The sequence below is a fragment of the Nothobranchius furzeri genome, chromosome 2 (assembly GCF_043380555.1).
Source record: "Nothobranchius furzeri strain GRZ-AD chromosome 2, NfurGRZ-RIMD1, whole genome shotgun sequence".
NCBI lineage: Eukaryota > Metazoa > Chordata > Actinopteri > Cyprinodontiformes > Nothobranchiidae > Nothobranchius > Nothobranchius furzeri.
The window spans coordinates 85,880,927-85,906,200 of NC_091742.1; the positions used below are offsets into that span (position 1 = coordinate 85,880,927).

General features: G+C 46.2%; 1 protein-coding gene across 1 annotated transcript in view; it reads right to left on the reverse strand.

Moving 5' to 3' along the window:
• The window catches only part of LOC107376896 (uncharacterized), an 86,940-nt gene that overhangs the window by 26,582 nt on the left and 35,084 nt on the right, over window positions 1–25,274 (reverse strand). The window contains exons 25-37 of the mRNA XM_015946213.3: window positions 18,389–18,412; window positions 12,267–18,304; window positions 11,943–12,134; window positions 11,827–11,867; window positions 9,024–9,152; window positions 8,811–8,936; window positions 7,345–7,383; window positions 6,431–6,556; window positions 6,228–6,351; window positions 703–873; window positions 581–615; window positions 299–463; window positions 87–221 (exon numbers count right to left, since the gene is read on the reverse strand). Of these exons, the coding sequence (XP_015801699.3) occupies window positions 87–221; window positions 299–463; window positions 581–615; window positions 703–873; window positions 6,228–6,351; window positions 6,431–6,556; window positions 7,345–7,383; window positions 8,811–8,936; window positions 9,024–9,152; window positions 11,827–11,867; window positions 11,943–12,134; window positions 12,267–18,304; window positions 18,389–18,412 (7,345 nt within the window). The remainder of the gene's footprint in view (window positions 1–86; window positions 222–298; window positions 464–580; window positions 616–702; window positions 874–6,227; window positions 6,352–6,430; window positions 6,557–7,344; window positions 7,384–8,810; window positions 8,937–9,023; window positions 9,153–11,826; window positions 11,868–11,942; window positions 12,135–12,266; window positions 18,305–18,388; window positions 18,413–25,274) is intronic.

A 25,274-nucleotide genomic window follows, 5' to 3' on the forward strand; every position in this document is an offset into this window, starting at 1 on the left:
ACAATCATGAAAACAAAGTAAAACAACAGGTGAAAATGCACGTTTCAACTCGATTTGCAGGATTCACGCGTTTTCCAGTGACTCACCTCACACTCCCTAGGGCCCATGCGCTGCGGGACCAGGTGGATGGACAGCTTGTTGCCCTTGATGCTAAGAGGATTTTTGAGGGAATTGTGGACGAAACTTGTGCACGCCGAATGGTTGCCGAAATACACAAAAGCCTGAAAGGGAAGGGAAAAAAACAGTTTTAACCCTGGAACACCTGATCAGGGGTAAGGCTCCAGCATTAGCCACCCACCCTCCGCTGCAGTGGAAGGACCAGGATGTTGTAGAAGAGAGTCTGGAGGTTCTTATTGGGGAAATGCTGCCACACCAGCTTTGCCACGTCCTCGTGTCTGTAGTTTCCTTCTGGTAAACCCGTCAACATGACCGTGGACAGTCTGTTAAACTTGGAGACAGACACCTGCAGAGTGTCATGTTCAGAAAACAGAAACATTTTTTTTACATTAAAAATAAATTTACTTTTTTTAAAAACCCTTAAACAAAACAAAAAAGAAAAAAAAAAAACCCTGAAACTTACCCAAACACCTTTCTGTCTCTCCACTGACAAAAAAGCTACGTGTGAAACAAAAAAATGCTTTTATAGAAGAAATATCGACTGGATTTGAGTTTCTTAGTGTGATGACTTTGGTCATTTCTTACGTGGGATGATGAACCACGGAGAAAGTGTTGGGAAGACAAATGGATACGTCAACAAGGTGACGGAAAACGGTGGCAAGCTGCCAGGTGGTACACCAAAGTTTGTAGTGGGGGCGATCACCCCGGAAACCAAATCTTCACTGTCAGGTAAAGCATTCGCTGCCAGCCGGGGAGCTGCCAAAAACATAAATAAATAAAACAAGTATTTTAATGCATTTAATAATAAAACAGCTCAGTATTCCTTTAAACCAGACTCCTGTCGGAGCAGAAACATTTTCTACTGAACTCCTAAGCTAGGGTGCCTTATTGTGATGTCACATAAAGGCACACTTTGAAACGACTCGTTTTAGGATTCCACAAAAAAAACTCTGCGACTAAAATTTTAGTTAAACGTGGAAAAACCTAGCTTAGGAATCTGGACCAACCTAGCCAAAGCAAAGTGATATTGCCCTGCAGGCTAGTCTAGCCATGCTCTAATGAAGCCTCAGCAGGAAGAGCATCGACCTGAGCGGTTTTGTGTCAATCACAGCTCTCTATCGGTTTGGCGTGCGGGATGTTATTGCAACTGTGCAAAAAAAAAACAAAAAAAAAAACAAAGATGGCGAAGGCTTGTTTGAATTGGCTTCGGCATCAACTTTGGTCTATTTAGTCTTTTGGGCTTTTCTTTGAGTCAAGAGCTGATAGTGGTACTTCAGTCCTTTATTTACAAAAAAGATGCAGTTGCTTCTTCTTCGACAGAGTATGGCGGACTGCTCCGTTGACTGACATCCAGAGAGTTTGTTGTCCAACTGCATACGGAGACTGTTTCTAGGACAACCGTAGATTCCAACCCACCACTGAGATATGCTAGATAAGATAGGTATTAGAGAAGGCCACAAAGTTCACCATAGCAATAGAAAGTACTCCTGTCACCTGCTTAGACCAGATTAAGAGCCTTGGGGTGATTTTGGACAGCACCTTGTCTTACCAGTCTCATATCAGTTCTGTTACTCGTTCAGCTTACTACCACCTGCGCAGCATTAACCGCCTTCGTCCATCTCTGTCTAATCACTCAACAGCAATTATAGTAAATAGTCTGGTCAATTCACGTCTTGATTACTGTGACTCACTCCTTTTTGGCTCGTCACAGAAATCTCTACATAAACTTCAACTGGTCCAAAACTCTGCTGCTCGCACCATCACCAGAACACCCTCCTCTGATCACATCACCCCCATTATCCAGCAACTTCATTGGCTACCAATACAATCCACGATTACAAAATTTTACTCCTTACATTCAAGGACATTAACAACCTTGCCCCCTCATATCTCAGAGCTCTTACAAGTATCTACACCCTCCCGCTTGCTCAGATCATCAGCTTCCATCAATCTGCACAATCCCTCTGCTTGTCTTGTCACCATGGGAAGTCACGCATTCAGCAGATTTGCCCCCTCCCTATGGAATTGATTACCAGCTAATCTCAGAAATACCACTACCATGCAACACTTCAAGGTCAAACTCAAAACTCACCTGATTGTATATTTACTATAACTGTATTTTAAGTGTTTTATCGTGGTTTTAAATTGACAAGTTTTTATTGTCCTTGTTGGAATATTTCATTCTTTTTATTGTACAGTGACCTAGAGTTTTTGAAAGGTGCTTCAAATAAAATTTATTATTATTATTATTATTATATGCCTATGGGTCATGGCCAGTGTAGCGTCCAGAAATGGTCAGCTTTTCATCTATTTTGGCCTTTTCAGAGACAGGTCCTCTTCAGACATTAATCTGCCTCTGTGCGTCTTTCTATCTAATATTCCAAGCTGCAAGGGAGATTCTGCAAGTGCACGTTGACATCTCAGGATCACGACATTGTCAACATGTTCCCTTCCCAAGGTTCTTCTCTGCCAAGCTGCTGTTATCTATTCCTTTCTTCACAGAACAAAAGATGAACTTTTATAATTACATCATAATGAAATGAACAATATGACTTAATCATACAATGAATGGACAAGGGGTTAAATGAAATGTTTCGATTAATCTGTGCTTAGATTAATAAGGATGAAATGAAATATATGACCCATACATTTAATCAACGTACGTGACTTGACGAGCTCACACACTCGTACAAATGACAAGACAATAAAGTTAAAGTAATTTCATGCACATAGGGATTTTCTAATCCACAAAGAGAACCATCTATCTGAAAGAAGGCGTGATGCTCTAAGGGTTGTTTGTTAACACCTCTTAACATGGGACATCCCAATTGGTCAGGTAATCATAATATGAGAATTATTAAAACAGAATCACTTCCTGAGTGATTCAGTTCAAGCTCAGTTCAGTTCAAGTACACCTTCGGAGTGGCCAGTCCTGAAGGGACTTTGAACCATCAAAGCTTTCGACAAGCCAAAAGCTGCCTGCAGCGACACAGAAACTTGCTCCTTCAGCTATTCAGAAACAGCTGATCTAGACGCAAACGATTTCCTCCATCGTTGTGACCTGGAGGCATCCTAGGACTGACTTGGTCGCATCGAGGTTTTCCTACGAGCCACGTGCAGTGAGGTCACCGACTCCTCGACATCTCAGATCCAAACGGGGTCTCCAGAACGGGTACGTAGGCACGACACGAATTGCGTCTGATGCTGTTATGATAAATCAATTCTTCAGCTTATAACAACCACAAATTCTTACACCCAGAATTCATAATTTCCTTCAGATACAAAGGATCTGGTAAACATCACACACCATCCCATCATCATACATCACGATCCATCCACTTCTATTCATCCATCACATAAAGTTGTTTATAGCTTGTCATGTATATAATTAGTCTAGAAAATTGTCTATTTTTGATTACATCCTTGACTCTGTTTGAATTAATACGACGTGTGTTACGATCACTGGAAAAGCAAAGAATCCTAATTCAGGTTGATATCCTATATTTATTTAGAATATCACATCTTATTGGTCATACGTAAATTCAATTCAATTCAAAAATACTTTAATAATCCCAGAGGGAAACTGATTGCTGTAGTAGCTCAGACTAATAATAATCAAGTCATCAAGGAGTTGTTGTATATTACAATGGCTGTTGGCAGGAAGGATCTCCAGTAGCGGTCAGTGTTGCAGCCAAACTGAAGAAGCCTCTGACTGAAGACACTCTTCTGTTGTTGGACAGTCTTGTGAAGAGAATGCTCAGGGTTGTCCATAATTTTCTTGATTCTCTGGAGAATCCTTCTTTGCATAATCTCCTCCAGCGGTTCCAAAACTGCAGACACTCTGGCTGAGTCCTTGAAAGGGCTTGGAGTTCCTCCATCTTGTTGGCCAGTGATCTCACGTTGCCCATTATGATCGATGGAAGAGATGGTTTGAATTTCCTCTTTCTCTGTCTCCATTTTGCTCCCGCTCTGCACCCACGCTTTTTACGTTTTAGTTCATTTGGGATTTGTGGCTTCAGTTGAGGTATTATTTCAGCCTTTCCTGCTCCCGATTGTAAACAAACTTGTTGCCATGGTTACGCATCATAACAAATGCTCAAAAAATGAAAAAAGCTAAAAAAAAATTGCAGTAAAAATCCTCCAAGCTTCACAGCACCAGAAACAGAAAAGTTAAGTGTACAAAAAAAAAAAAAAAAACGTTTTTCTTGAGAAACTAGAAGAAAAAATGCCCAAGAAAAGGCAAAACTTACATATACAGGTGCTGGCCAGTAAATTAGAATATCATCAAAAGGTTGAAAATATTTCAGTAATTCCATTCAAAATGTGAAACTTGTACATTATATTCATGCAATGCACACAGACCAATGTATTTCCAATGTTCATTACATTTAAATTTGATATTCATAAGTGACAACTAATGAAAACTCCAAATTTGGTATCTCAAAAAATTAGAATATTCTGAAAAGGCTGAATATAGAAGACACCTGCTGCCACTCTAATCAGCTGATTTACTCAAAACACCTGCAAAGGCCTTTAAAAGGTCCCTCAGTCTTGTTTAGAAGGCACCACAATCATGGGGAAGACTTCTGACTTAACAGCTGTCCAAAAGACAATCATTGACACCTTGCACAAGGAGGGCAAGACACAAAAGGTGATTGCTAAAGAAGCTGGCTGTTCGCAGAGCTCTGTGTCCAAGCACATTAACAGACAGGCGAAGGGACGGAAAAAATGTGGTAGAAAAAAGTGTACAAGCTCTAGGGATAACCGCACCCTGCAGAGAATTGTGACGACAAACCCATTCAAAAATGTGGGGGAGATCCACAAAGAGTGGACTGCAGCTGGAGTCAGCGCTTCAAGAACCACCACGAGGAGACTCATGAAAGACATGGGATTCAGGTGTCGCATTCCGTGTGTCAAGCCACTCTTGAACAAGAAACAGCGCAAGAAGCGTCTCGCCTGGGCCAAGGACAAAAAGGACTGGACTGATGCTGAGTGGTCCAAAGTTATGTTTTCTGATGAAAGCAAGTTCTGCATTTCCTTTGGAAATCAAGGACCCAGAGTCTGGAGGAAGAGCGGAGAAGCACAGAATCCACGTTGCATGAGGTCCAGTGTAAAGTTTCCACCGTCAGTGATGGTGTGGGGTGCCATGTCATCTGCCGGTGTTGGCCCACTCTGTTTCCTGAGGTCCAGGGTCAATGCAGCCATCTACCAGGAAGTTTTAGAGCACTTCATGCTTCCTGCTGCTGACCAACTTTATGGGGATGCAGACTTCACCTTTCAACAGGACTTGGCACCTGCACACAGTGCCAAAACCACCAGCACCTGGTTCAAGGACCATGGTATCCCTGTCCTTGATTGGCCAGCAAACTCGCCTGACCTTAACCCCATAGAAAATCTATGGGGTATTGTGAAGCGGAGGATGCAATACGCTAGACCCAACAATGCAGAGGAGCTGAAGACGACTATCAGAGCAACCTGGGCTCTCATAACACCTGAGCAGTGCCACAGACTGATCGAGTCCATGCCACGCCGCATTACTGCAGTTATTGAGGCAAAAGGAGCCCCGACTAAGTATTGAGTGCTATACATGCACATTCTTTTCATGTTCATTCTTTTCAGTTGGCCAACATTAGAGAAACAAACATTTTTTCATTGGCCTTTAGAATATTCTAATTTTCTGAGATACCAGATTTGATGTTTTCATTGGTTGTCACCTATAAATATCAAAATTAAACGTAATAAACATCGGAAATACATTGGTCTGTGTGCATTGCATGAATATAATGTACAAGTTTCACGTTTTGAATGGAATTACTGAAATATTTTCAACCTTTTGATGATATTCTAATTTACTGGCCAGCACCTGTAGTCAACAGAGCTACTCCAACATGCAGCCACCCAGAGCAGCGCAGTTCCGGAAAAAAAAGGTAGTAACAGTACTAAAGTACTAAAGGTAGTATATTAAGCTTAAAAGCAACTTATCCCTCTACACCAGCAAATCAATGACATTGACGTCACTTGTAACATTTTCTGAAATTTTCCTCCAGAATTATCTAATAATTCATGGTTTTGACTTTTAAGAGAAATGTTAACAGTACGTTAAGCCTTACCAGGTGCTATGCTGGTGCTTCGAGGCATTTTCATCCTGAAGATGTGAGGAGGACAGTGCTTCCGGAGGCTGTACCAAACTCCGATCCGATCGGCGTCGCGGACGGACTCAAACTCAACAAACACCTGGAGAGGAAACGCATGTAGATGAGAGTTACACAGGAAGCAAAAACCTCATGCGCTTTCTAAGAGTGTGTGTTTCTACCTTGTTGAGCAGAGGCAGGTAGTTCTTTACACACTTGATTCTTTTTAAAGTTTCCCTGAGAGCCCCGGCCTCGTCTGAATCGATGTTCTGGATGTAGATTGTACTCTCTCCATCATCTGCCACTTTCTGCTCCAAACAAACAAGGGGAGCGGCGTTTAAAACAGTTCGTCTTATATCGCGGCTTCTCACTTATAAAAAGTACAAAATAATGGAAAAGTATATTTTGGGAATAAATACTAAATGTTTGAAATTGAGGTGAGGAGTGGTTTACGCAGGCAAGTAAAATTTCTACAGTAAAAATAATAAATGATTTAGAGTCGTCGTCGTCGTTGTCGTCTTCCTCCGCTTATCTGGGTCCGGGTCGCGGGGGCAGCATCCCAACTAGGGAGCTCCAGGCCGTCCTCTCCCCGGCCACCTCTACCAGCTCCTCCGGCAGGACCCCAAGGCGTTCCCGGACCAGATTGGAGATGTAACCTCTCCAACGTGTCCTGGGTCGACCCGGGGGCCTTCTGCCGGCAGGACATGCCCGAAACACCTCCCCGGGGAGGCGTCCAGGAGGCATCCTGACCAGATGCCCAAACCACCTCAACTGGCTCCTTTAGATCCGGAGGAGCAGCGGTTCTACTCCGAGTCCCTCCCGAATGTCCGAGCTCCTCACCCTATCTCTAAGGCTGAGCCCGGCCACCCTACGGAGGAAACTCATTTCGGCCGCTTGTATCCGCGATCTCGTTCTTTCGGTCATTACCCAAAGCTCATGACCATAGGTGAGGATTGGGACGTAGATCGACCGGTAAATCGAGAGCCTGGCTTTCTGGCTCAGCTCCCTCTTCCCCACGACAGATCGGCTCATGATTTAGAGTGTAATATAAAAAAAGAGATGCTGTAAAATAAATAGAAGGTGTGAATTTACTTACATGATCCATCTTTTCCATCAGAGATTTATAAAATTCAAACTGAAAAAGAGAAACCAGAATCAAATCATAACACTGAGTGGATTTTAAAACTTCTCATTCGTAGTCTGTTTTTGTCAAATAGCTAAGGGTGCAAAGCCTTTGCATACGTTTGCATTTTGATGCCATTTGTATTTTATATCTTAGGAAAATGTTTTGAAAAAAAAATATTGAGATAAAAAATACTTTGCAGATGCGAATAGAAAGCACTTGTTTCTGCAAGCACTGCAATAAATGATTACAAGCTTGCTAAAATTGCTACTGACACAAGTGATACGAGTGGGAGGAAGTGAATCCAATCTAAGTGGAACAAATGACACAAGGTGTGAAACATGGAACAGGGTTATGCTGTGAAAGTGCTTTTTAGACATAAACAGGTGCAACAGGTCAAGTCCTGCTGGGGTTAACCCCAGATGTGTGGAGAACGAGCCAAAGAGACCAGAACCAATATTAAGAGCATCTTGCACATTTCCTTAGTCGCTGTGTTACAAATAAACTGGATCAGGGCGAGTTCAGAAGTCTAATTGCAAAAAGTTAAAGTCCCATTAGTTGTCACACACTGATGTGTGTGCGAAATTTGTTCTCCGCATTTGACCCATCCCCTGGGGGAGCGATGAGCTGCAGACACAGCCGCGCTCGGGAACTATTTGGTGGTTTAACCCCCCAATCCAACCCCCTTAATGCTGAGTGTCAAGCAGGGAGGCATTGGGTCCCATTTTTTCAAAGTCTTTGGTAAGACCCGACCAGGAATCGAACCCTGATCTCCCAGTCTCAGGGCGGACACTCTACCACTAGGCCACTGAGCTGTTGATCAGGGAAGTAAGGTTCTCGACTCGGAGCTTTGTACTTGATATTTGTGTGGCTTAGAAATAAATTCTTAAGGTTTGTACTTTCAACAGTTGAATTATTGCTTTATTATTACTTATTCAGAAACATGCACAACAGTATTTACTCTGTAATGGCTCAGTGGAGTCGCTGGGAGGGACTTGTGGTTGTTGGCTGGTTCTAAAATCACCATTTCTAAACTCCCAATCCCGACAATTGGGGCAGGAATCCCTCCACGATGCCGCAATTTACCCCGTTTTGTGGTCACCTATAGGGCACTGTAAAAAACAATGTTTCTTCTTCTTTATTAAATGCCGTTTTAAGTCACAGCTGCTCACCTCTCCCTTAAAACCCTAGCCCAAATATTTAGCGTACTTCGGCAGAATTCAAAATTTTCACTACCAAAATGACCCCGACAGGCTGACATTACAGCAAAGTCCTTAAAGAAATGATTTTGTATGAAGACAACTGCTGAGAGGTCTGAGCCATTGTGTTTTCCAGGACCTTCCCCCTCCCAAATACGTCCCAGTACTCATCTGGTGGAAACGCAGCTCACCATTCAAGAAAACACTAGTCAAGGATTCTGTACACTAAAGCCTGCTTACTGGTGTCATCAAAATCCCACTGCTGACGATGTCTACGTCAAGCTGAAATCCGCCGATATTCAAGTTGTGTCTTGGAACCATGAAAAGTCCCTTTGCGCTCTCGAAACTTGGCATGAGGGCAAATGCCTGAAAGACGAACAAAAACAACAACAAAGGTTTAAATGCTCCAACAAATGGTTTAAATCAGATTCTTTGATCAATCTGTTGACCCACCATGCGTGCCTGAGGAATAACGTAAATGTTCTTATCCTCGTACTCAAATCCAAATTTCTGGAGCAGCTGTACGACGTCGTCTTCGGTGTAACGATGCGTTGGCAGCTTGGTTATCAAGCACAGCCTTGGCTGAAAGGGTAACAGCTGGAATGACTGACCTTGAAAGAGCTTTCAGATTTCCTCAAACTGCCTTTAATGAAACTCTTTTGCCTTTTCAGTCACAGGAAATGTAAAATCAAATCAAGGTAGGTTAACAAACAGCAAATGGACAGTTTAATGCTCATTCGTGGAGATTTATCACCTCAGAACTAGAGATCGACCAATCTGGGTTTTGCCGTTTCCGATATGTTTACGCCTCATTAACATGCTAAAATGTCAAACAGGTGATGCACAACATTTTTGAACCCAATCAGATTCTGAACACTGAGTCTGACCCAGCTGTTGAATCTTGAATTGTGCGCTGCTTAGTATCGAAATCAGACTTTTGACCAAAGTTAATTAAACTTATCAATTATTAAACATAGGTGAATAAAAAGAAATGTAAGTTGACGATAATAGTTGTCTATCCCTACTCAGGATGATGACATGTAGAATAACTAGCTTTCTAAACGTAGTGTGATCTTTGCTAATACAAGCTAGGCTGCACATCAACTAAAGATCGACAAATATGGGTGGAAGTCATGGACTGTGTACAAATTCAGGGGCTGCATCCATCTCGGCCAGATTTCAAGGCCGGTTCCATTGCAGTCACAACAAAAGCTGTCTAAATTCCAAGAGTTTTGTAAATATGGCCCACGACTCTGTCCCTCTTGCCCCTCAATTTAAAGAACGGGTCAGAAGAAGAAGAAGAAGAAGAAGAAGAAGAAGAAGCAGAAGAAAAAGAAAAAGAAGAAGAAAAGATCTTCGCTATAGCACCTCTCAAGATAAAAATCACGAGGCGCATCACAAAAACAAAACACGTAAAACTATAAAAAGCATTTAGAAAATGGTTAAAATATATTAAAATGAACAAAAAATAGACAATTGTGATTAAAAAAATGTTAAGAAAGAGAGAGTGAACAGGAAAGAGGGAAACCAGTGGATCCTGAGGAAGGTGGGATAGGTGGGGGGAGCAGAATAAAGAGAGAGTGGTGAAGAAGGTCATACAAAAACCAGCTTGAACAAGTGAGTCTTCAGCTGCTTTTTAAAGGAGACTGCTGAGTCCACTGATCTCAGGCTCAGGGGGAGAGAGTTCCAGAGTCTGGGGGCCACAGCAGCAGATGATCTGTCACCTTTGGTCTTTAGCCTGGTGCTGCACAACCAGTAGGCTTTGATCACTGGACCTCAGGGACCTGCTGGGGGTGTAGGGACTAAGAAGATCACCAATGTAAGATGATGCTTGTCCATGTGAGGCCCTATAGACCAGAACCAGGATCTTGAAATTAACCCTGAAGCTGACTGGCAGCCAGTGAAGCTGGAGGAGAAGCGGGGTGATGTGGGTGTGTTTGGAGGACTTGGTCAGAAGCCGAGCACAGGCATTCTGAACCACCTGTAGACGGTTCAGGGAGGTTCTGCTCAGACACGTGAAAAGAGAGTTACAGTAGTCTAAGCGTGAGGAGATGAAGGTGTGGAGAACTGTCTCAAGTTCAGAGCGGGACAGAATGGGACTCAGCTTAGCAACGTTCTGTCTGGTGTATCCTCCGCAGCTCACCCTAACCCTAAAAGATGCATTACGAGCCGAACGTGGGATTTTTTTTAACAACAATGGTGGACAAATATGACAGCTATAAGTAAAAGCTTAAAATGATTAGATTTAGGACTTCAGTCATTTATATAAAACATTTCTAAGTAACTAAATGTTAAAGTAATTTTAAGTGCAGCTGTAAGGTAAACATTGCTGACATTACTGTTCTTCTCATTAGAGTTGTTTTTACATCTTGTGCTTTATTAAACGCAAGCTTCTCCTGTGCCAGTCTCCCCACTGAACAATGACCTTCCTAGAACACGCGGGTCTGTGTGTTATCCGTTTCTCTCCCATGGGAACCAGCAGGTTGAATGAACGCACCTGTTTCTGTATTAGGGAGTTGTGGCCTTGGTTTCACTCCCTATATGAAAACAACTTTTCTCCTGAATGTCTACGGAGCAGTTTAGGAACGTGGTGTGCTGTGTGTGCGTTGCTTGTGTGTGTGTAATAAAAGCCCTCAGAGAACAGCCGTTCTCTGAGACTGTGTGAACCAAGCTTCCGGGTCTGTACGGTCATCGCTTCACCTTTCTCCCTTTGCAAAGCAAACGGAACAATACTATGCTCTAATCCTCCGTGCGTTCGATTCTCTTAAGGCAACCTGGTTTACAGGAAATAACCCAAAAGCAGCTGCAGTACATCCTCCAGAATTAAAAAGCTCAGCAAAACCTTCAAGCTCTGTATTCCGAAGCTTCTGGCCAGGGTGGTCATGTTATAGGTGATGGGACATTAGCCGCGGTAGGGGCGGGATTAAATCTGAAGTTTAGACCATCCAGATTCACAGACTTCTGCTTTCCATCTACATGGTAGACAAGATACGTGTGTCGACTGGGTAGACCTTGAAGGACGCAGCCCCTGAATGTTGACACACACCGTCAGCCGATGGCCGACACGTGCTACAGGTTTTCTTGCTGATATCTAGAGGTCTTCCGCTTTATTTGAAAGCAAAAATTTCACTAATACCAACAGTGGGCGTGCAACTTTTGAGCCTGATCGGATGCGCCTGACTTTAAATCAGCTGCATGTCAATAAAGACGAGTGTTTGTGTGTGTGTGTGTGTGTGTGTGTGGGTGGGGCACTTACAGTTACATTTAGTGATTGTATGGCCTTCCTGTTAATACAACCTGTGAAGAAGTAGTAATAAAGATGTATGTCGCTTGAATTTCAAAATCAAAATAGTGATCTCTTGGATAGCTTACTGATTTTTTGTGGAACTAGGAGACTTCCTATCCTCTCTCCAACAGTCAGTTCTGTAACTGATGGAGTGGAAGCTGCAGCCGGCTGCTTTCTGACCGCTGCCGGTGCTGCAGGTGAAACGGGAGATGAGGCTGAAGCGTTGGAGGCGGCATTTGAAGCTGAATCAGACTGTGTCTTCGGTATGGCTACAGGGCCTAAAAGCGAAGAAATATTCCTGTAAAATTAGGTTTCATAGCCTAAACTCTGGTTTGACTCATCGTCTAACGTCCTGCCCGATGCTGGCTGGTGTAAGCTTTTAGTAGAGGTGTTTCTGCTGACAGGATTACCTGCTGCTGCTCGGGTCTCCGTGAAGAGCTGGCCTGGTGGTGTCACACCGGTTGTTTCTGCTTTGGAGGACAGGAGGGTTTCCTGTGGTACGGGAGCTTTCCCCCCCGTTATTGCCTCAGGTTTACAGACACTGGGAGGTTCTACGGCCTTTTCCTTTAGTCTAATCTCAGATTTAGAAGCATGTGAAGGTGCTGTAGATGGTTTGTCCGGCATAACCTCAGGTTTGGTAAGTCTGGGGACTTCTGCAGCTCCTTTCTCTGGCTTGTTCTCAAATGAAGACGCAACACGAGGTTCTCCAGCCTTTTGCTTTGCCTCAGGTTTAACCGTAGATGTAGAAACATCTGAAGGTGCTGTAGATGGTTTGTCTGGCATAAACTCAGGTTTACTGACTCTGGGGACTTCGGCAGCTCCTTTCCCTGGCTTGTCCTCAAACGAAGACGCAGTGAGAGGTTCCCCCGCCGTTTCCTTTGGCTTTGCCTCAGGTTTATAAACAGTGGAAGGTTCTGTGGCCTTTTCTCCAACACTAATCCCAGATTTAGAAACATCTGAAGGTTTTGCAGCTGGTTTGTTAAAAATAATCTCAGGCATAGACACTTTAGGAGGTCCCTCTTGCTTGTTTTCAGGTTTTGAACCACACAACGGTTCCATAGCCGTTCCCTCCGGCCTTGACTCCGATTTGGAAGCTTTGAGAGGTTCTACAGAATGTTCGCTGGACTTAATCTCAGGTTTAGAAACTTTGGTGAGCTCTGCAGCTCCTACCTCAGGTTTAATCATAGATTTAGAAACGTTTGAAGGTTTCGTGGCTGGTTTGTCAGATACAGGTTTTGGGGTTTCAGTGATTCTCTCTTCTGATTCGGTGGGAGGTCCTGGCGCTCGTTCCTCTGGTTTATTCACAGATTTACAAACATTTAAATGTTTTGGGACTGGTTGGTCCCACCTAGAAGCTTTGGGAGTTTCTGGAGCGCTGTCCTCAGGTTTTACCATAGATGAAGGAACGTCTGGAAGTTTTGCAGCTGCTTTGTTGAAAATAGCCTCAGTTTCAGATGATTTAGAAGGTCCCTCTTGCTTGTTTTCACATTTAGAACCAAATAAATGTTCTACAGCCATTCCCTCCGTTTTTGACTCAGATTTTGAAGCTTTGAGAGGTTGTACAGATTGTTCGTTGGGCCTTATCTGAGGTTTAGAGAGTTTGGTGGATTCTGCAGCTCTTACCTCGGGTTTAATCATATATTTAGAAATGTTTGAAGGTTTCGTGGCTGGTTTGTCAGGTACAGGAGCTTTAGGGGTTTCAGTGAGTCTCTCTTCGGACTTGTTGTCAGATGTAGAAATGGTGGGAGGTCCTGGCACTCGTTTCTCTGGGTCATTCACAGATTTACAAACATTTAAATGTTTTGGGTATGGCTGATCCCACTTGGAAGCTTTGGGAGTTTCTGGAGCACTTTCTTTAGGTCTAACCGCAGACAAAGACACCTCTGGAGGTTTTGTAGATGGGTTGTCAAGAATAACCTCAGGTTTAGCATCTCTAGGAGCTTCAGCAGCTTCTTTCCCTGGCTTGTTCTCAAATGAAGACAAAATGGAAGGTTTTCCAGTTTTTTCCTTTGGCTTTGTCTCAGATATAGAAACATTTGAAGGATTCGTGGCTGGTTTGTTGAGAATAATCTCAGATTTAGAAACATTTAAAGGTTCCGTGGCTGGTTTGTTGAGAATAATCTCAGATTTAGAAATATTTGAAGGTTTCATGGCTGGTTTGTTGAGAATAATCTCAGATTTAGAAATATTTGAAGGTTTCATGGCTGGTTTGTTGAGAATAATCTCAGATTTAGAAATATTTGAAGGTTTCATGGCTGGTTTGTTGAGAATAATCTCAGATTTAGAAACATTTGAAGGTTTTGTGGCTGGCTCGTTGAGAATACTCTCAGATTTAGAAACATTTGAAGGTCCATCTTGCTTGTTTTTAGATGTAGAACCACACGAAGGTTCTATAGCTATTCCCTCAGTTTTTGACTCAGGTTTGGAAACTTTAGCTTGTTCGTCAGGCTTAATCTGAGGTTTAAAAGCTTTGGTGGGTTCAGCAGTGCTCACTTCTGGCTTATTCTCAGATTTAGAAACATTTGAAGGTTTCATGGATGGTTTGTTGAGAATAATCTCAGATTTAGAAACATTTAAAGGTTTTGTGGCTGGTTTGTTGAGAATAATCTCAGATTTAGAAACATTTGATGGTCCGTCTTGCTTGTTTTTAGATGTAGAACCACACGAAGGTTCTATAGCTATTCCCTCAGATTTTGACTCAGATTTGGAAACTTTAGCTTGTTCGTCAGGCTTAATCTGAGGTTTAAAAGCTTTGGTGGGTTCAGCAGTGCTCACTTCTGGCTTATTCTCAGATTTAGAAACATTTGAAGGTTTCGTGGTTGGTTTGTTGAGAATAATCTCAGATTTAGAAACATTTGAAGGTCCGTCTTGCTTGTTTTTAGATGTAGAACCACACGAAGGTTCTATAGCTATTCCCTCAGTTTTTGACTCAGATTTGGAAACTTTAGCTTGTTCGTCAGGCTTAATCTGAGGTTTAAAAGCTTTGGTGGATTCATCAGTGCTCACTTCTGGCTTATTCTCAGATTTAGAAACATTTGAAGGTTTCATGGATGGTTTGTTGAGAATAATCTCAGATTTAGAAACATTTAAAGGTTTTGTGGCTGGTTTGTTGAGAATAATCTCAGATTTAGAAACATTTGATGGTCCGTCTTGCTTGTTTTTAGATGTAGAACCACACGAAGGTTCTATAGCTATTCCCTCAGATTTTGACTCAGATTTGGAAACTTTAGCTTGTTCGTCAGGCTTAATCTGAGGTTTAAAAGCTTTGGTGGGTTCAGCAGTGCTCACTTCTGGCTTATTCTCAGATTTAGAAACATTTGAAGGTTTCGTGGTTGGTTTGTTGAGAATAATCTCAGATTTAGAAACATTTGAAGGTCCGTCTTGCTTGTTTTTAGATGTAGAACCACACGAAGGTTCTATAGCTATTCCCTCAGTTTTTGACTCAGATTTGGAAACTTTAGCTTGTTCGTCAGGCTTAATCTGAGGTTTAAAAGCTTTGGTGGATTCATCAGTGCTCACTTCTGGCTGATTCTCAGATTTAGAAACATTTGAAGGTTTCATGGATGGTTTGTTGAGAATAATCTCAGATTTAGAAACATTTAAAGGTTTTGTGGCTGGTTTGTTGAGAATAATCTCAGATTTAGAAACATTTGATGGTCCGTCTTGCTTGTTTTTAGATGTAGAACCACACGAAGGTTCTATAGCTATTCCCTCAGATTTTGACTCAGATTTGGAAACTTTAGCTTGTTCGTCAGGCTTAATCTGAGGTTTAAAAGCTTTGGTGGGTTCAGCAGTGCTCACTTCTGGCTTATTCTCAGATTTAGAAACATTTGAAGGTTTCGTGGTTGGTTTGTTGAGAATAATCTCAGATTTAGAAACATTTGAAGGTCCGTCTTGCTTGTTTTTAGATGTAGAACCACACGAAGGTTCTATAGCTATTCCCTCAGTTTTTGACTCAGATTTGGAAACTTTAGCTTGTTCGTCAGGCTTAATCTGAGGTTTAAAAGCTTTGGTGGATTCATCAGTGCTCACTTCTGGCTGATTCTCAGATTTAGAAACATTTGAAGGTTTTGTGGCTGGTTTGTAAGGATTAACCTCAAATTCAGAGGCTTTTGTCATCTCCACCACTCTCACTGCTGGCTTGTTCTGGGGTTTAGGAATATTTGAAGGTTTTGCTGATTGACTGTTGGGTAGAACCTCAGGTTTAGAAGCTCTGAGAGGTCCCTCTTGCTTATCCTGAGATTTACAAACATTTGAAGGTTTCGGGGCTGGTTTGTCAGGTATAGGAGCTTTAAGGGTTTCAGTGACTCCCTCTTCTGGCCTGTTTTCAGATTTAGAAATGGTGGGAGGTTCTGCTGCTCGTTCCTCTGGTTTATTCACAGATTTACAAACAATTGAAGGTTTCGTGGCTGGTTTGTCTGGTAGGGAAGCTTTTGTAGTCTCCTTGGCTCTCACCTGTGGCTTGTTGTCAGATTTAGGAACATTTGAAGGTTTTGCTGATTGACTGTTGGGTAGAACCTCAGATTTAGAAGCTCTGAGAGGTCCCTCTTGCCTATTCTGAGATTTAGAAACATTTGAAGGTTTCATGGCTGGTTTGTTGAGAATAATCTCAGATTTAGAAACATTTGATGGTCCGTCTTGCTTGTTTTTAGATGTAGAACCACACGAAGGTTCTATAGCTATTCCCTCAGATTTTGACTCAGATTTGGAAACTTTAGCTTGTTCGTCAGGCTTAATCTGAGGTTTAAAAGCTTTGGTGGGTTCAGCAGCGCTCACTTCTGGCTGATTCTCAGATTTAGAAACATTTGAAGGTTTTGTGGCTGGTTTGTAAGGATTAACCTCAAATTCAGAGGCTGTTGTCATCTCCACCACTCTCACTGCTGGCTTGTTCTGGGGTTTAGGAATATTTGAAGGTTTTGCTGATTGACTGTTGGGTAGAACCTCAGGTTTAGAAGCTCTGAGAGGTCCCTCTTGCTTATCCTGAGATTTACAAACATTTGAAGGTTTTGGGGCTGGTTTGTCAGGTATAGGAGCTTTAAGGGTTTCAGTGACTCCCTCTTCTGGCCTGTTTTCAGATTTAGAAATGGTGGGAGGTTCTGCTGCTCGTTCCTCTGGTTTATTCACAGATTTACAAACAATTGAAGGTTTCGTGGCTGGTTTGTCTGGTAGGGAAGCTTTTGTAGTCTCCTTGGCTCTCACCTGTGGCTTGTTGTCAGATTTAGGAACATTTGAAGGTTTGGCTGGTTGACTGTTGGGTAGAACCTCAGATTTAGAAGCTCTGAGAGGTCCCTCTTGCCTATTCTGAGATTTAGAAACATTTGAAGGTTTCATGGCTGGTTTGTTGAGAATAATCTCAGATTTAGAAACATTTGATGGTCCGTCTTGCTTGTTTTTAGATGTAGAACCACACGAAGGTTCTATAGCTATTCCCTCAGATTTTGACTCAGATTTGGAAACTTTAGCTTGTTCGTCAGGCTTAATCTGAGGTTTAAAAGCTTTGGTGGGTTCAGCAGCGCTCACTTCTGGCTGATTCTCAGATTTAGAAACATTTGAAGGTTTTGTGGCTGGTTTGTAAGGATTAACCTCAAATTCAGAGGCTGTTGTCATCTCCACCACTCTCACTGCTGGCTTGTTCTGGGGTTTAGGAATATTTGAAGGTTTTGCTGATTGACTGTTGGGTAGAACCTCAGGTTTAGAAGCTCTGAGAGGTCCCTCTTGCTTATCCTGAGATTTACAAACATTTGAAGGTTTTGGGGCTGGTTTGTCAGGTATAGGAGCTTTAAGGGTTTCAGTGACTCCCTCTTCTGGCCTGTTTTCAGATTTAGAAATGGTGGGAGGTTCTGCTGCTCGTTCCTCTGGTTTATTCACAGATTTACAAACATTTGAAGGTTTCATGGCTGGTTTGTCTGGTAGGGAAGCTTTTGTAGTCTCCTTGGCTCTCATCTGTGGCTTGTTGTCAGATTTAGGAACATTTGAAGGCTTGGCTGGTTGATTTTTGGACATAATCTCAGGTTGAGAAGTGTTGAGCATTTCGGCTTCAACTTCTCCCGACTTGTTCTCAAATTTTAAAGTGAAAGATCCAATAGATTTAGGCACATTTGAAGGTATCGCTGATTGTTTGTCAGACTTCGTCTCTGATTTAGAAACTCTGGAGGCTTCTGGAGTTCTTTCCTCTGGTTCATTCCCAAAAGTAGAAACCTTGGAAGGTTCTGCAGCTCCTCTCTCTGGCCTTTTCTGAGATGCGGAAACCTTAGCAGGGCTTTTCTGCAACACAGCTTCAGACTGTGACACCATGGATGTGTCAGACGTGGCTGGTTTCTCAGAATCAGCTTTTGCTTCATCAGAGAGGCGAGGCTGAGCTCCAGTTTTAGGTTTAGCACCATTGTCCCTCTCAAGGTTTAGTGTGATCTCACTGGTGTCCCGTAAACGTTGTTTTAGACCATTCAAGCTGTAATTAAAGATGGCAGATTCTGTGAGTGGCTGATAAAACCTGAGGTCTCCTATCTTACTGTATAAATAACACAATACTCACGATTCAACGTGCCGAACTTTAGCCCTGTGAAGCAAACAGAGATGTCAGTCAGACGAACATAATAAAGAATAAAGGAGGAAAGTATATTTTAAGGGGACATATCTATTTTTAAGCTAGTTATAATAGTTCTTTTTGGTCGATAAAAACATGTTTATGAAGGTTTTTGCTCTAAATCTCACATAAAATGATTTCAACAGTTTGACATTTTCAGTACCTTCCAGAATGAGCGCTTTTAGGGCCCTGTCACTGTAAGCAAACAAGTAGGAGCTGGCCACGCCCACCCTTCCGTCTGATCAGCTGCTATGAAGTGAGGCTCGCATAACCGTGAGGGGCTTGGAGTAGAGCTGCTGCTCCTCCAGGGGGGTTCAATGCTAACTTGGTGTCACAAGAACCAGGCCTTTCCACCAGACGTATAACATCCGTGAAACGTAGTACGCTGCAATTAGCCACGATCAGAGCGGATAGGTTTTTGTCCACCGGCTGTGAATAGTTATGTCGTCGTCTTCCTCCGCTTATCCGGGTCCGGGTCGCGGGGGCAGCATCCCAACTAGAGAGCTCTAGACCATCCTCTCACCGGCCTTCTCCACCAGCTCCTCCGGCAGGACCCCAAGGCGTTCCCGGACCAGATTGGAGATGTAACCTCTCCAACGTGTCCTGGGTCGACCCGGGGGCCCCCTGCCGGCAGGACATGCCCGAAACACCTCCCCAGGGAAGCGTCCAGGAGGCATCCTGACCAGATGCCCAAACCACCTCAACTGACTCCTTTCGATCCGGAGGAGCAGCGGTTCTACTCCGAGTCCCTCCCGAATGTCCGAGCTCCTCACCCTATCTCTAAGGCTGAGCCCGGCCACCCTACGGAGGAAACTCATTTCGGCCGTTTGTATCCGCAATCTCGTTCTTTCGGTCATTACCCAAAGCTCATGACCATAGGTGAGGATTGGGACGTAGATCGACAGGTAAATCGAGAGCCTGGCTTTCTGGCTCAGCTCCCTCTTCACCACGACAGATCGGCTCAGCGTCCGCATCACTGCAGACGCCGAACCAATCCACCTGTCGATCTCCCGATCCCTCCTACCCTCACTCGTGAACAAGACCCCGAGATAACTCCTCCACTTGAGGTAGGACCTCTCCCCCGACCCGGAGTTGGCAATAGTTGAATAGTTACATTTTGGAAACGTCTCTGATACGTTGGTTGGTCCGCGTTGCTAACAATTTGAGCCTACGCTTGCAGAATGCATCAACGTCTGCAGTTGCAAACCATCCTGAAACTTTCAAAATAAAAGTCACGTGCACATTTCTAATTGTTCAACTAGTAAAAAAATATATGTCATTACTGTGATAACATACGTAGCCAAGCTAAACCACAGATCTTTTTGGAAACATGCTACTGACTTTCTTGTTGCTTGATTTTGCGTGATCACACGTAGTTTAGCAGTGATCTGGTGATTTCATGAACTCTTGGAACCAGCTGCACGGAACACTTTCACTGCCATTCCGCATCTGAACCGCTCCTGGTGGGAAGGGATCTTGTGGGTATACGGATCTATTACATCGCCCAATGCTTATGCATTCAGTGAATAGGCTGGTTAAGAAACATTTTAAACGCCTCAAAAAATCAGAAAATTCCTGAGACCAAAGTCTGACAGAAAACTTTAGGTTACTGTCGTAACCCTGGTTCTCTGAGTAACATGAGTGAGATGTCTCACTATGGGATACGCCCCTCCGCGGATTCCTCAGAAGCACTTATCTCAATACGCCAATCCTGATTGGCCAGTGACCGTGATGTACGCCTCCCCCTGCTACTATAAGTAGCAAGCGTCCCAACGTACGCACTATTCAAGATAAACACCTCTTCTCGCTTCGCCCAGCAAGAAGGGTTGTCTGGTGAGACATCTCACTCATGTTACTCAGAGAACCGGGGTTACGACAGTAACCTAAAGTTCTCTTTCTTAACATTCGTTTCGATGTCTCACTATGGGATATGGAGACTCCCGTATTGCCAGACAGCTTATCCAGCGATCACCAACCTACAGGGATACGTCTTGGCCCGCCAAAGACCCCACACTCAGAATCGTGTGAGTCATTGCAGGGACCGAAACATCAAGCTTATAGAAGTGTGCAAATGCAAGTGGAGAAGCCCAACTTGCTGCAGCACAAATCTCCTGGATTGACAGCCCCCGAAAAAGGGCCCAAGAAGCAGACAGGCCCCTAGTAGAATGGGCCCTGAGCCCAACAGGAGCCTGAATGCCCTGACAGGAGTAAGCCATAGAAATAGCCTCCACAATCCAGTGGGAAAGCCTCTGCTTTGTGACGGGTTTCCCCTTACGAGGCCCACCCCATGACACAAAAAGCTGGTCCCCCCTGCAAAGGTTCTCCGTCCGATTCACATACTCCTTGAGCGCACGAATCGGACACAGCTTGTGCCACCGCTCCTCCTCAGGAGAGGAGAAGGGTGGCGGGTAGAAAGCTGTGAGGATAATAGGAGAAAAGGAGCCCACCACCTTAGGCACAAAGGCAGGGTTGGGCTTCAAGGACACCTTCATGTCACCGGGTGCAAACTGGGTGCAGGATGGGTGCACAGAGAGAGCCTATAAGTCACTAACTCGCTTTGCAGATACCAAAGCCAGGAGTAGCACCACCTTAAAAGACAGGATCTTAAGGTCCAGGCCGTCCATAGGTTCAAATGGAGGCCCGGAGAGGGCCGACAGCACCAAGGACAGTTCCCATGAGGGCACCAGGGGTCGAGACACAGGGAGAAGCCTGCGCGCGCCCCTCATGAAGCTACACACCAGGGGGTGTTGACCTGCCAATTTCTTCCCAAAACCCAAGTGTCGGGCGGAAATGGCTGCTAGGTACATTTTAATGGTGGAGAAAGCCTTCTTCCCATCCAACAAGTCTTGCAGGAAAGACAGAATGACATTCACCGGGCATTGGAAGGGTGAAACCTCCCTGCCCTGACACCAGGCTTCAAACACCCTCCATTTACAGTCATATAGGGACCTAGTGGAGGGGGCCCAAGCATTCTGAATGGTTCGAATGACTGTCTGGGGCAGCTCTGCTGACACTAGCCCGCACCCCTGAGGGGCCAGGCCCACAGGGCCAGCCGTTCTGGATGAGGGTGGAAGATCGAGCCTCCCGCTTGGGACACCAGGTCCCTGCGAAGCGGAAGTTTCCAAGGTTGGCCCTCCAGGAGCTGGAAAATGTCCGCCACCCAATGCATGGCTGGCCAGTATGGGGCCACCAGAATGAGAGTGTGGAGCTGGGTTCGTACCCTCAGCAAGGTGGGTGGTATCAGGGCCACTGGGGGAAAAGAGTAAAGCAGTCCCCGTGGCCAGTCGTGCGCCAGCGCGTCCACGCCGAGTGGAGCGTCTCGGTCGTGCAGAGGACAGTGAGCATTCTCCTTGGAGGCAAAAAGATCCACTACGGCTGTGCCGAACCGGATCCAAATCTGTTCCAACACTGCTGGATGCAGGCTCCAATCCCCGTACAGGGGTGTGCCTCTGGACAACAGATACGCCCCCCGATTCAGAACACCCGGGACATGGGTGGCTCTGATTGAGAGGAGATGCCTGCTGCACCATAGGATCAGTCTGCATGCCAGCGTGTGTAACCGCATGGAGCGCAGCCCCCCCTGGTGGTTTATATAAGCCACAGTCATGGTGTTGTCTGTTCTCACTAGGACATGATGGCCGGAGAGAAAAGGCAGGAAGCGCTTCAGGGCCAGAAAGACCGCGAGGAGTTCCAGATAATTTATGTGTGTCCCCCAGAGCTCTCTGCTCCACACACCCCTGACAGAGCGACCCTCCAGGAGCCCCCCCCCCCCACCAACCTGACAGGCTCGCATCTGTCGTGACCACTTTCCTCACGAGAAACAACCCCAAAGGCACCCCCTGTGCCAAGAGGGAGGGGTGACACCAACAGCGGAGCGCCGCGACGCACGCTGCAGAGACCGTCACCCTGCGCGCTCTGTGGCGCACTGGAGAGAGACCCAGAGAAGCCACCCAGCGTTGAGAATCTCTCATGTGTAGACGGCCGAGTGGTACCACTGAAATAGCCGACGCCATGAGACCCAAAAAGCCTGAGGCATAACGCAAACTGCACCGAACTGTGAAGGCGGAAGCGCGGCAGGCAGAACGAGAGCGCGTTCATGCGCGGTGCCGAGAGACGGGCCGAGAACTCCCGAGTCCAGATTCAGACCTAGAAATGTTATTTTCTGGGAGGGGAGTAAAGCGCTTTTCTGCCAGTTTATTCTGAAACCCAGACCACACAAGTGAGGGATCACAACCAGCGTGTTTGACGCTGCCTCCTCTCTGGACCGTGCCAGCAGGAGCCAGTCGTCTAAATACGTGGCCAGCCGAATGCCCCTCCCTCTCAGAGGGGCGATCGCCGCCTCCGTACACCTGACAAACACCCTCGGGCTCAGCGAGAGGCCGAATGGGAGCACGGTGTATTCGTAACACACTCCCTGAAAGGCAAACCTCAGAAATTTCCTGTGTGGAGGGTACACGGGAATATGAAAGTATGCGTCCCTCAGGTCGATTGAGGTGAACCAGTTGCTCTGGTGAATCAGACGCAAAAGGGATGAGAGCGTGAGCATTTTGAAACTGTACTTTCTGAGGCATCGGTTCAGGGCCCTCAGATCCAGGATCGGGCGAATCCCGGTCCCTCCCCGCTTCGGGACCAGGAAGTACCTGGAGTAGAAACCGCTCTGAGACTGATCGGGAGGCACAATGCATATCGCTCCCTTCTCCAGCAGGGAGGAGATTTCTCCCTGAAGGATGTGAGCTGACGACCCCTGGGCGTGGGAGAACACTACGCCGGAGAATCGAGGAGGAACAGAAGCGAATTGGAGCCTGTAACCTCTCGAAATAGTTCTCAGCACCCAACGTGAAGCAGAAACCGCTGTCCATTCCTCCATGTGAGTGGAGAGCGGTGACACAGCCGTGACACACGGAGCAGCAGCTCCCTCCAGAGGTTGTGGGGCAGCGGTGCTCGTGGCAGCCACTGCGCATGCGCGGGGGCTTTGTGCTTTGACGGCCCAGGCTTACGGGGACGACCCGTGACTGGCGGGAAAGTCCGCCAGGGGTCGCCCCCACCTGGAACCGCTCATGGGTGACATTTTTATTGATTTTTGCTGCGCCCTTGACATCTTGTCTGGATGCGACAACGAACCTTTTAATGCTCCTTGAGCGTGACATGTTTGTGAAAAACAATGTGAGTGCTTGTGACGTGTGTTTTGAGCCGGCACCGCCGGCTGCACGTCCTGGCCCCACCCTGGACCGCTCGGGAACTCTGCCGGAGGGGTTCCGTGAGGGGGGGGAGAAAGCACCATGGCAACATCGAACAGGAGGAGCTGGCGAATGGGGAACCGCCAGCTGCAGCGTCGGGAGGGAAGAACTCCGACAGGCTGCCCACTTCTTCCTCCTCACCTGCTGACCGCCGTGTCTGGTGGATTGTCCCGGCGGCGGAGCAGCTTGGTTGCCGGATCCCTGAGGCCAAACTGGTCGAGGCGCTGAGCCCGAAGGAGCTGTTTGGACAGCTTGAAGCTTCGGGCGCTTTGGGATGCGGAACTGAGGCTGGGCTCGGGCAGCTGCCTGAGGCAGGTTCGGCCGAGCCGGCAGCGCCGGTGAGGGTTTACGGGGAAGGTAGAGATGAAGGGCTTCATCCTCTTTCTTTTTGGCCGCACACCGTTGCTGCATTGATGCCAGGGCAGAGCCAAAAATGCCTTCAGGCACGATTGGCATGTCCAAAATGTCCTCCTTCTCTCTCTCAGAGAGGTTGGTGAGGTTCAGCCATCGTGCACGTTCTTGAAGCACCATCTTGCCCATAGCTTTAGCCGTAGCATGGACCGCGCAGCGCTGCACACGCAGGCAGATGTCGGTCAGTACGGTGATTTCCTCCCACACCTCCGGGTCCGGCTTCGTATTCATGTCCTCACAGAGCTCGGCTTGGTACGCCAAGAGCATGGAGGAGACATTCAAAGCTCGGACCGAGATGGCGGCAGCCTTGTACGCCCTCTCGTTCAGCGCCGACTGGAAGCAGTCCGCCTTCGCAGGGAGAGCGGGAGGCCTGGAGGAAGTCGCCGAGAGCCGTGGGTGCAGGTGGGCTGCAACCAGCGGTTCCATCGGCGGCATGCGAAGCATGCCAGCCTTCTCCATCCCTTCGAAGTCCAGCGAGGAGGCTCCTTGGACAGGAGACCTGGAGCTGAACGGGTGTTTGTCCCAGGAGGACCTCACTTCTTGGAGTAGCTCCGGGAAGGCGGGAAGGAGGGGCTTTGCCGCCCTCGTGGCCTGAGGCAGCTTCTTTCCCTCGTAGCGGGATCTGACAGCCTCAGTGACCACGGTGGGCCAAGGGATGTTGAGCCTGGTCGCAGCGCGTCGGCAGACTGACTGCATGTCCAGGTGGGCGGCCGGAGAAGCCGCTCCATCCCTGGGAGAGGACGGAAAGCTAGGCATGGAGGCCTGAGCGATGGGGGAAAAGATGCCGTCCTCCTCTGAAATGAGGAGTTCCGAGGTGTCCTCGTCGTCTCCGTAGTCCAACTCCAACACGTCCTCGGCGGGGTGGCTCGGACCGGCCAGTTCGAGCTGTGAGCCCCAGCTGAGTTCGGCACACGGTTCCGGCTCCGGGAGGACATGTTCGCTGGCGTCCCCAGGTGGTGGCCCAGGGGCCGGCAGGCAAGGGTCCTTCCCCGACAGGCTAGCTTGGCGCGCTAGCCGCCGGCGAAGGCTCTTCAGGGTGAAGCAAGCGCAGCTCTCACATGACCTGGGGACTTCCAATGCCAGCTGGGCGTGTTCCAGCCCGAGGCAGCTCGAGCAGACCCTGTGCGGATCTTTGCTTGAGATTTTGTTCCCACAGGTACAGAGGCGAGCTCCTGCGCCGTCGACTC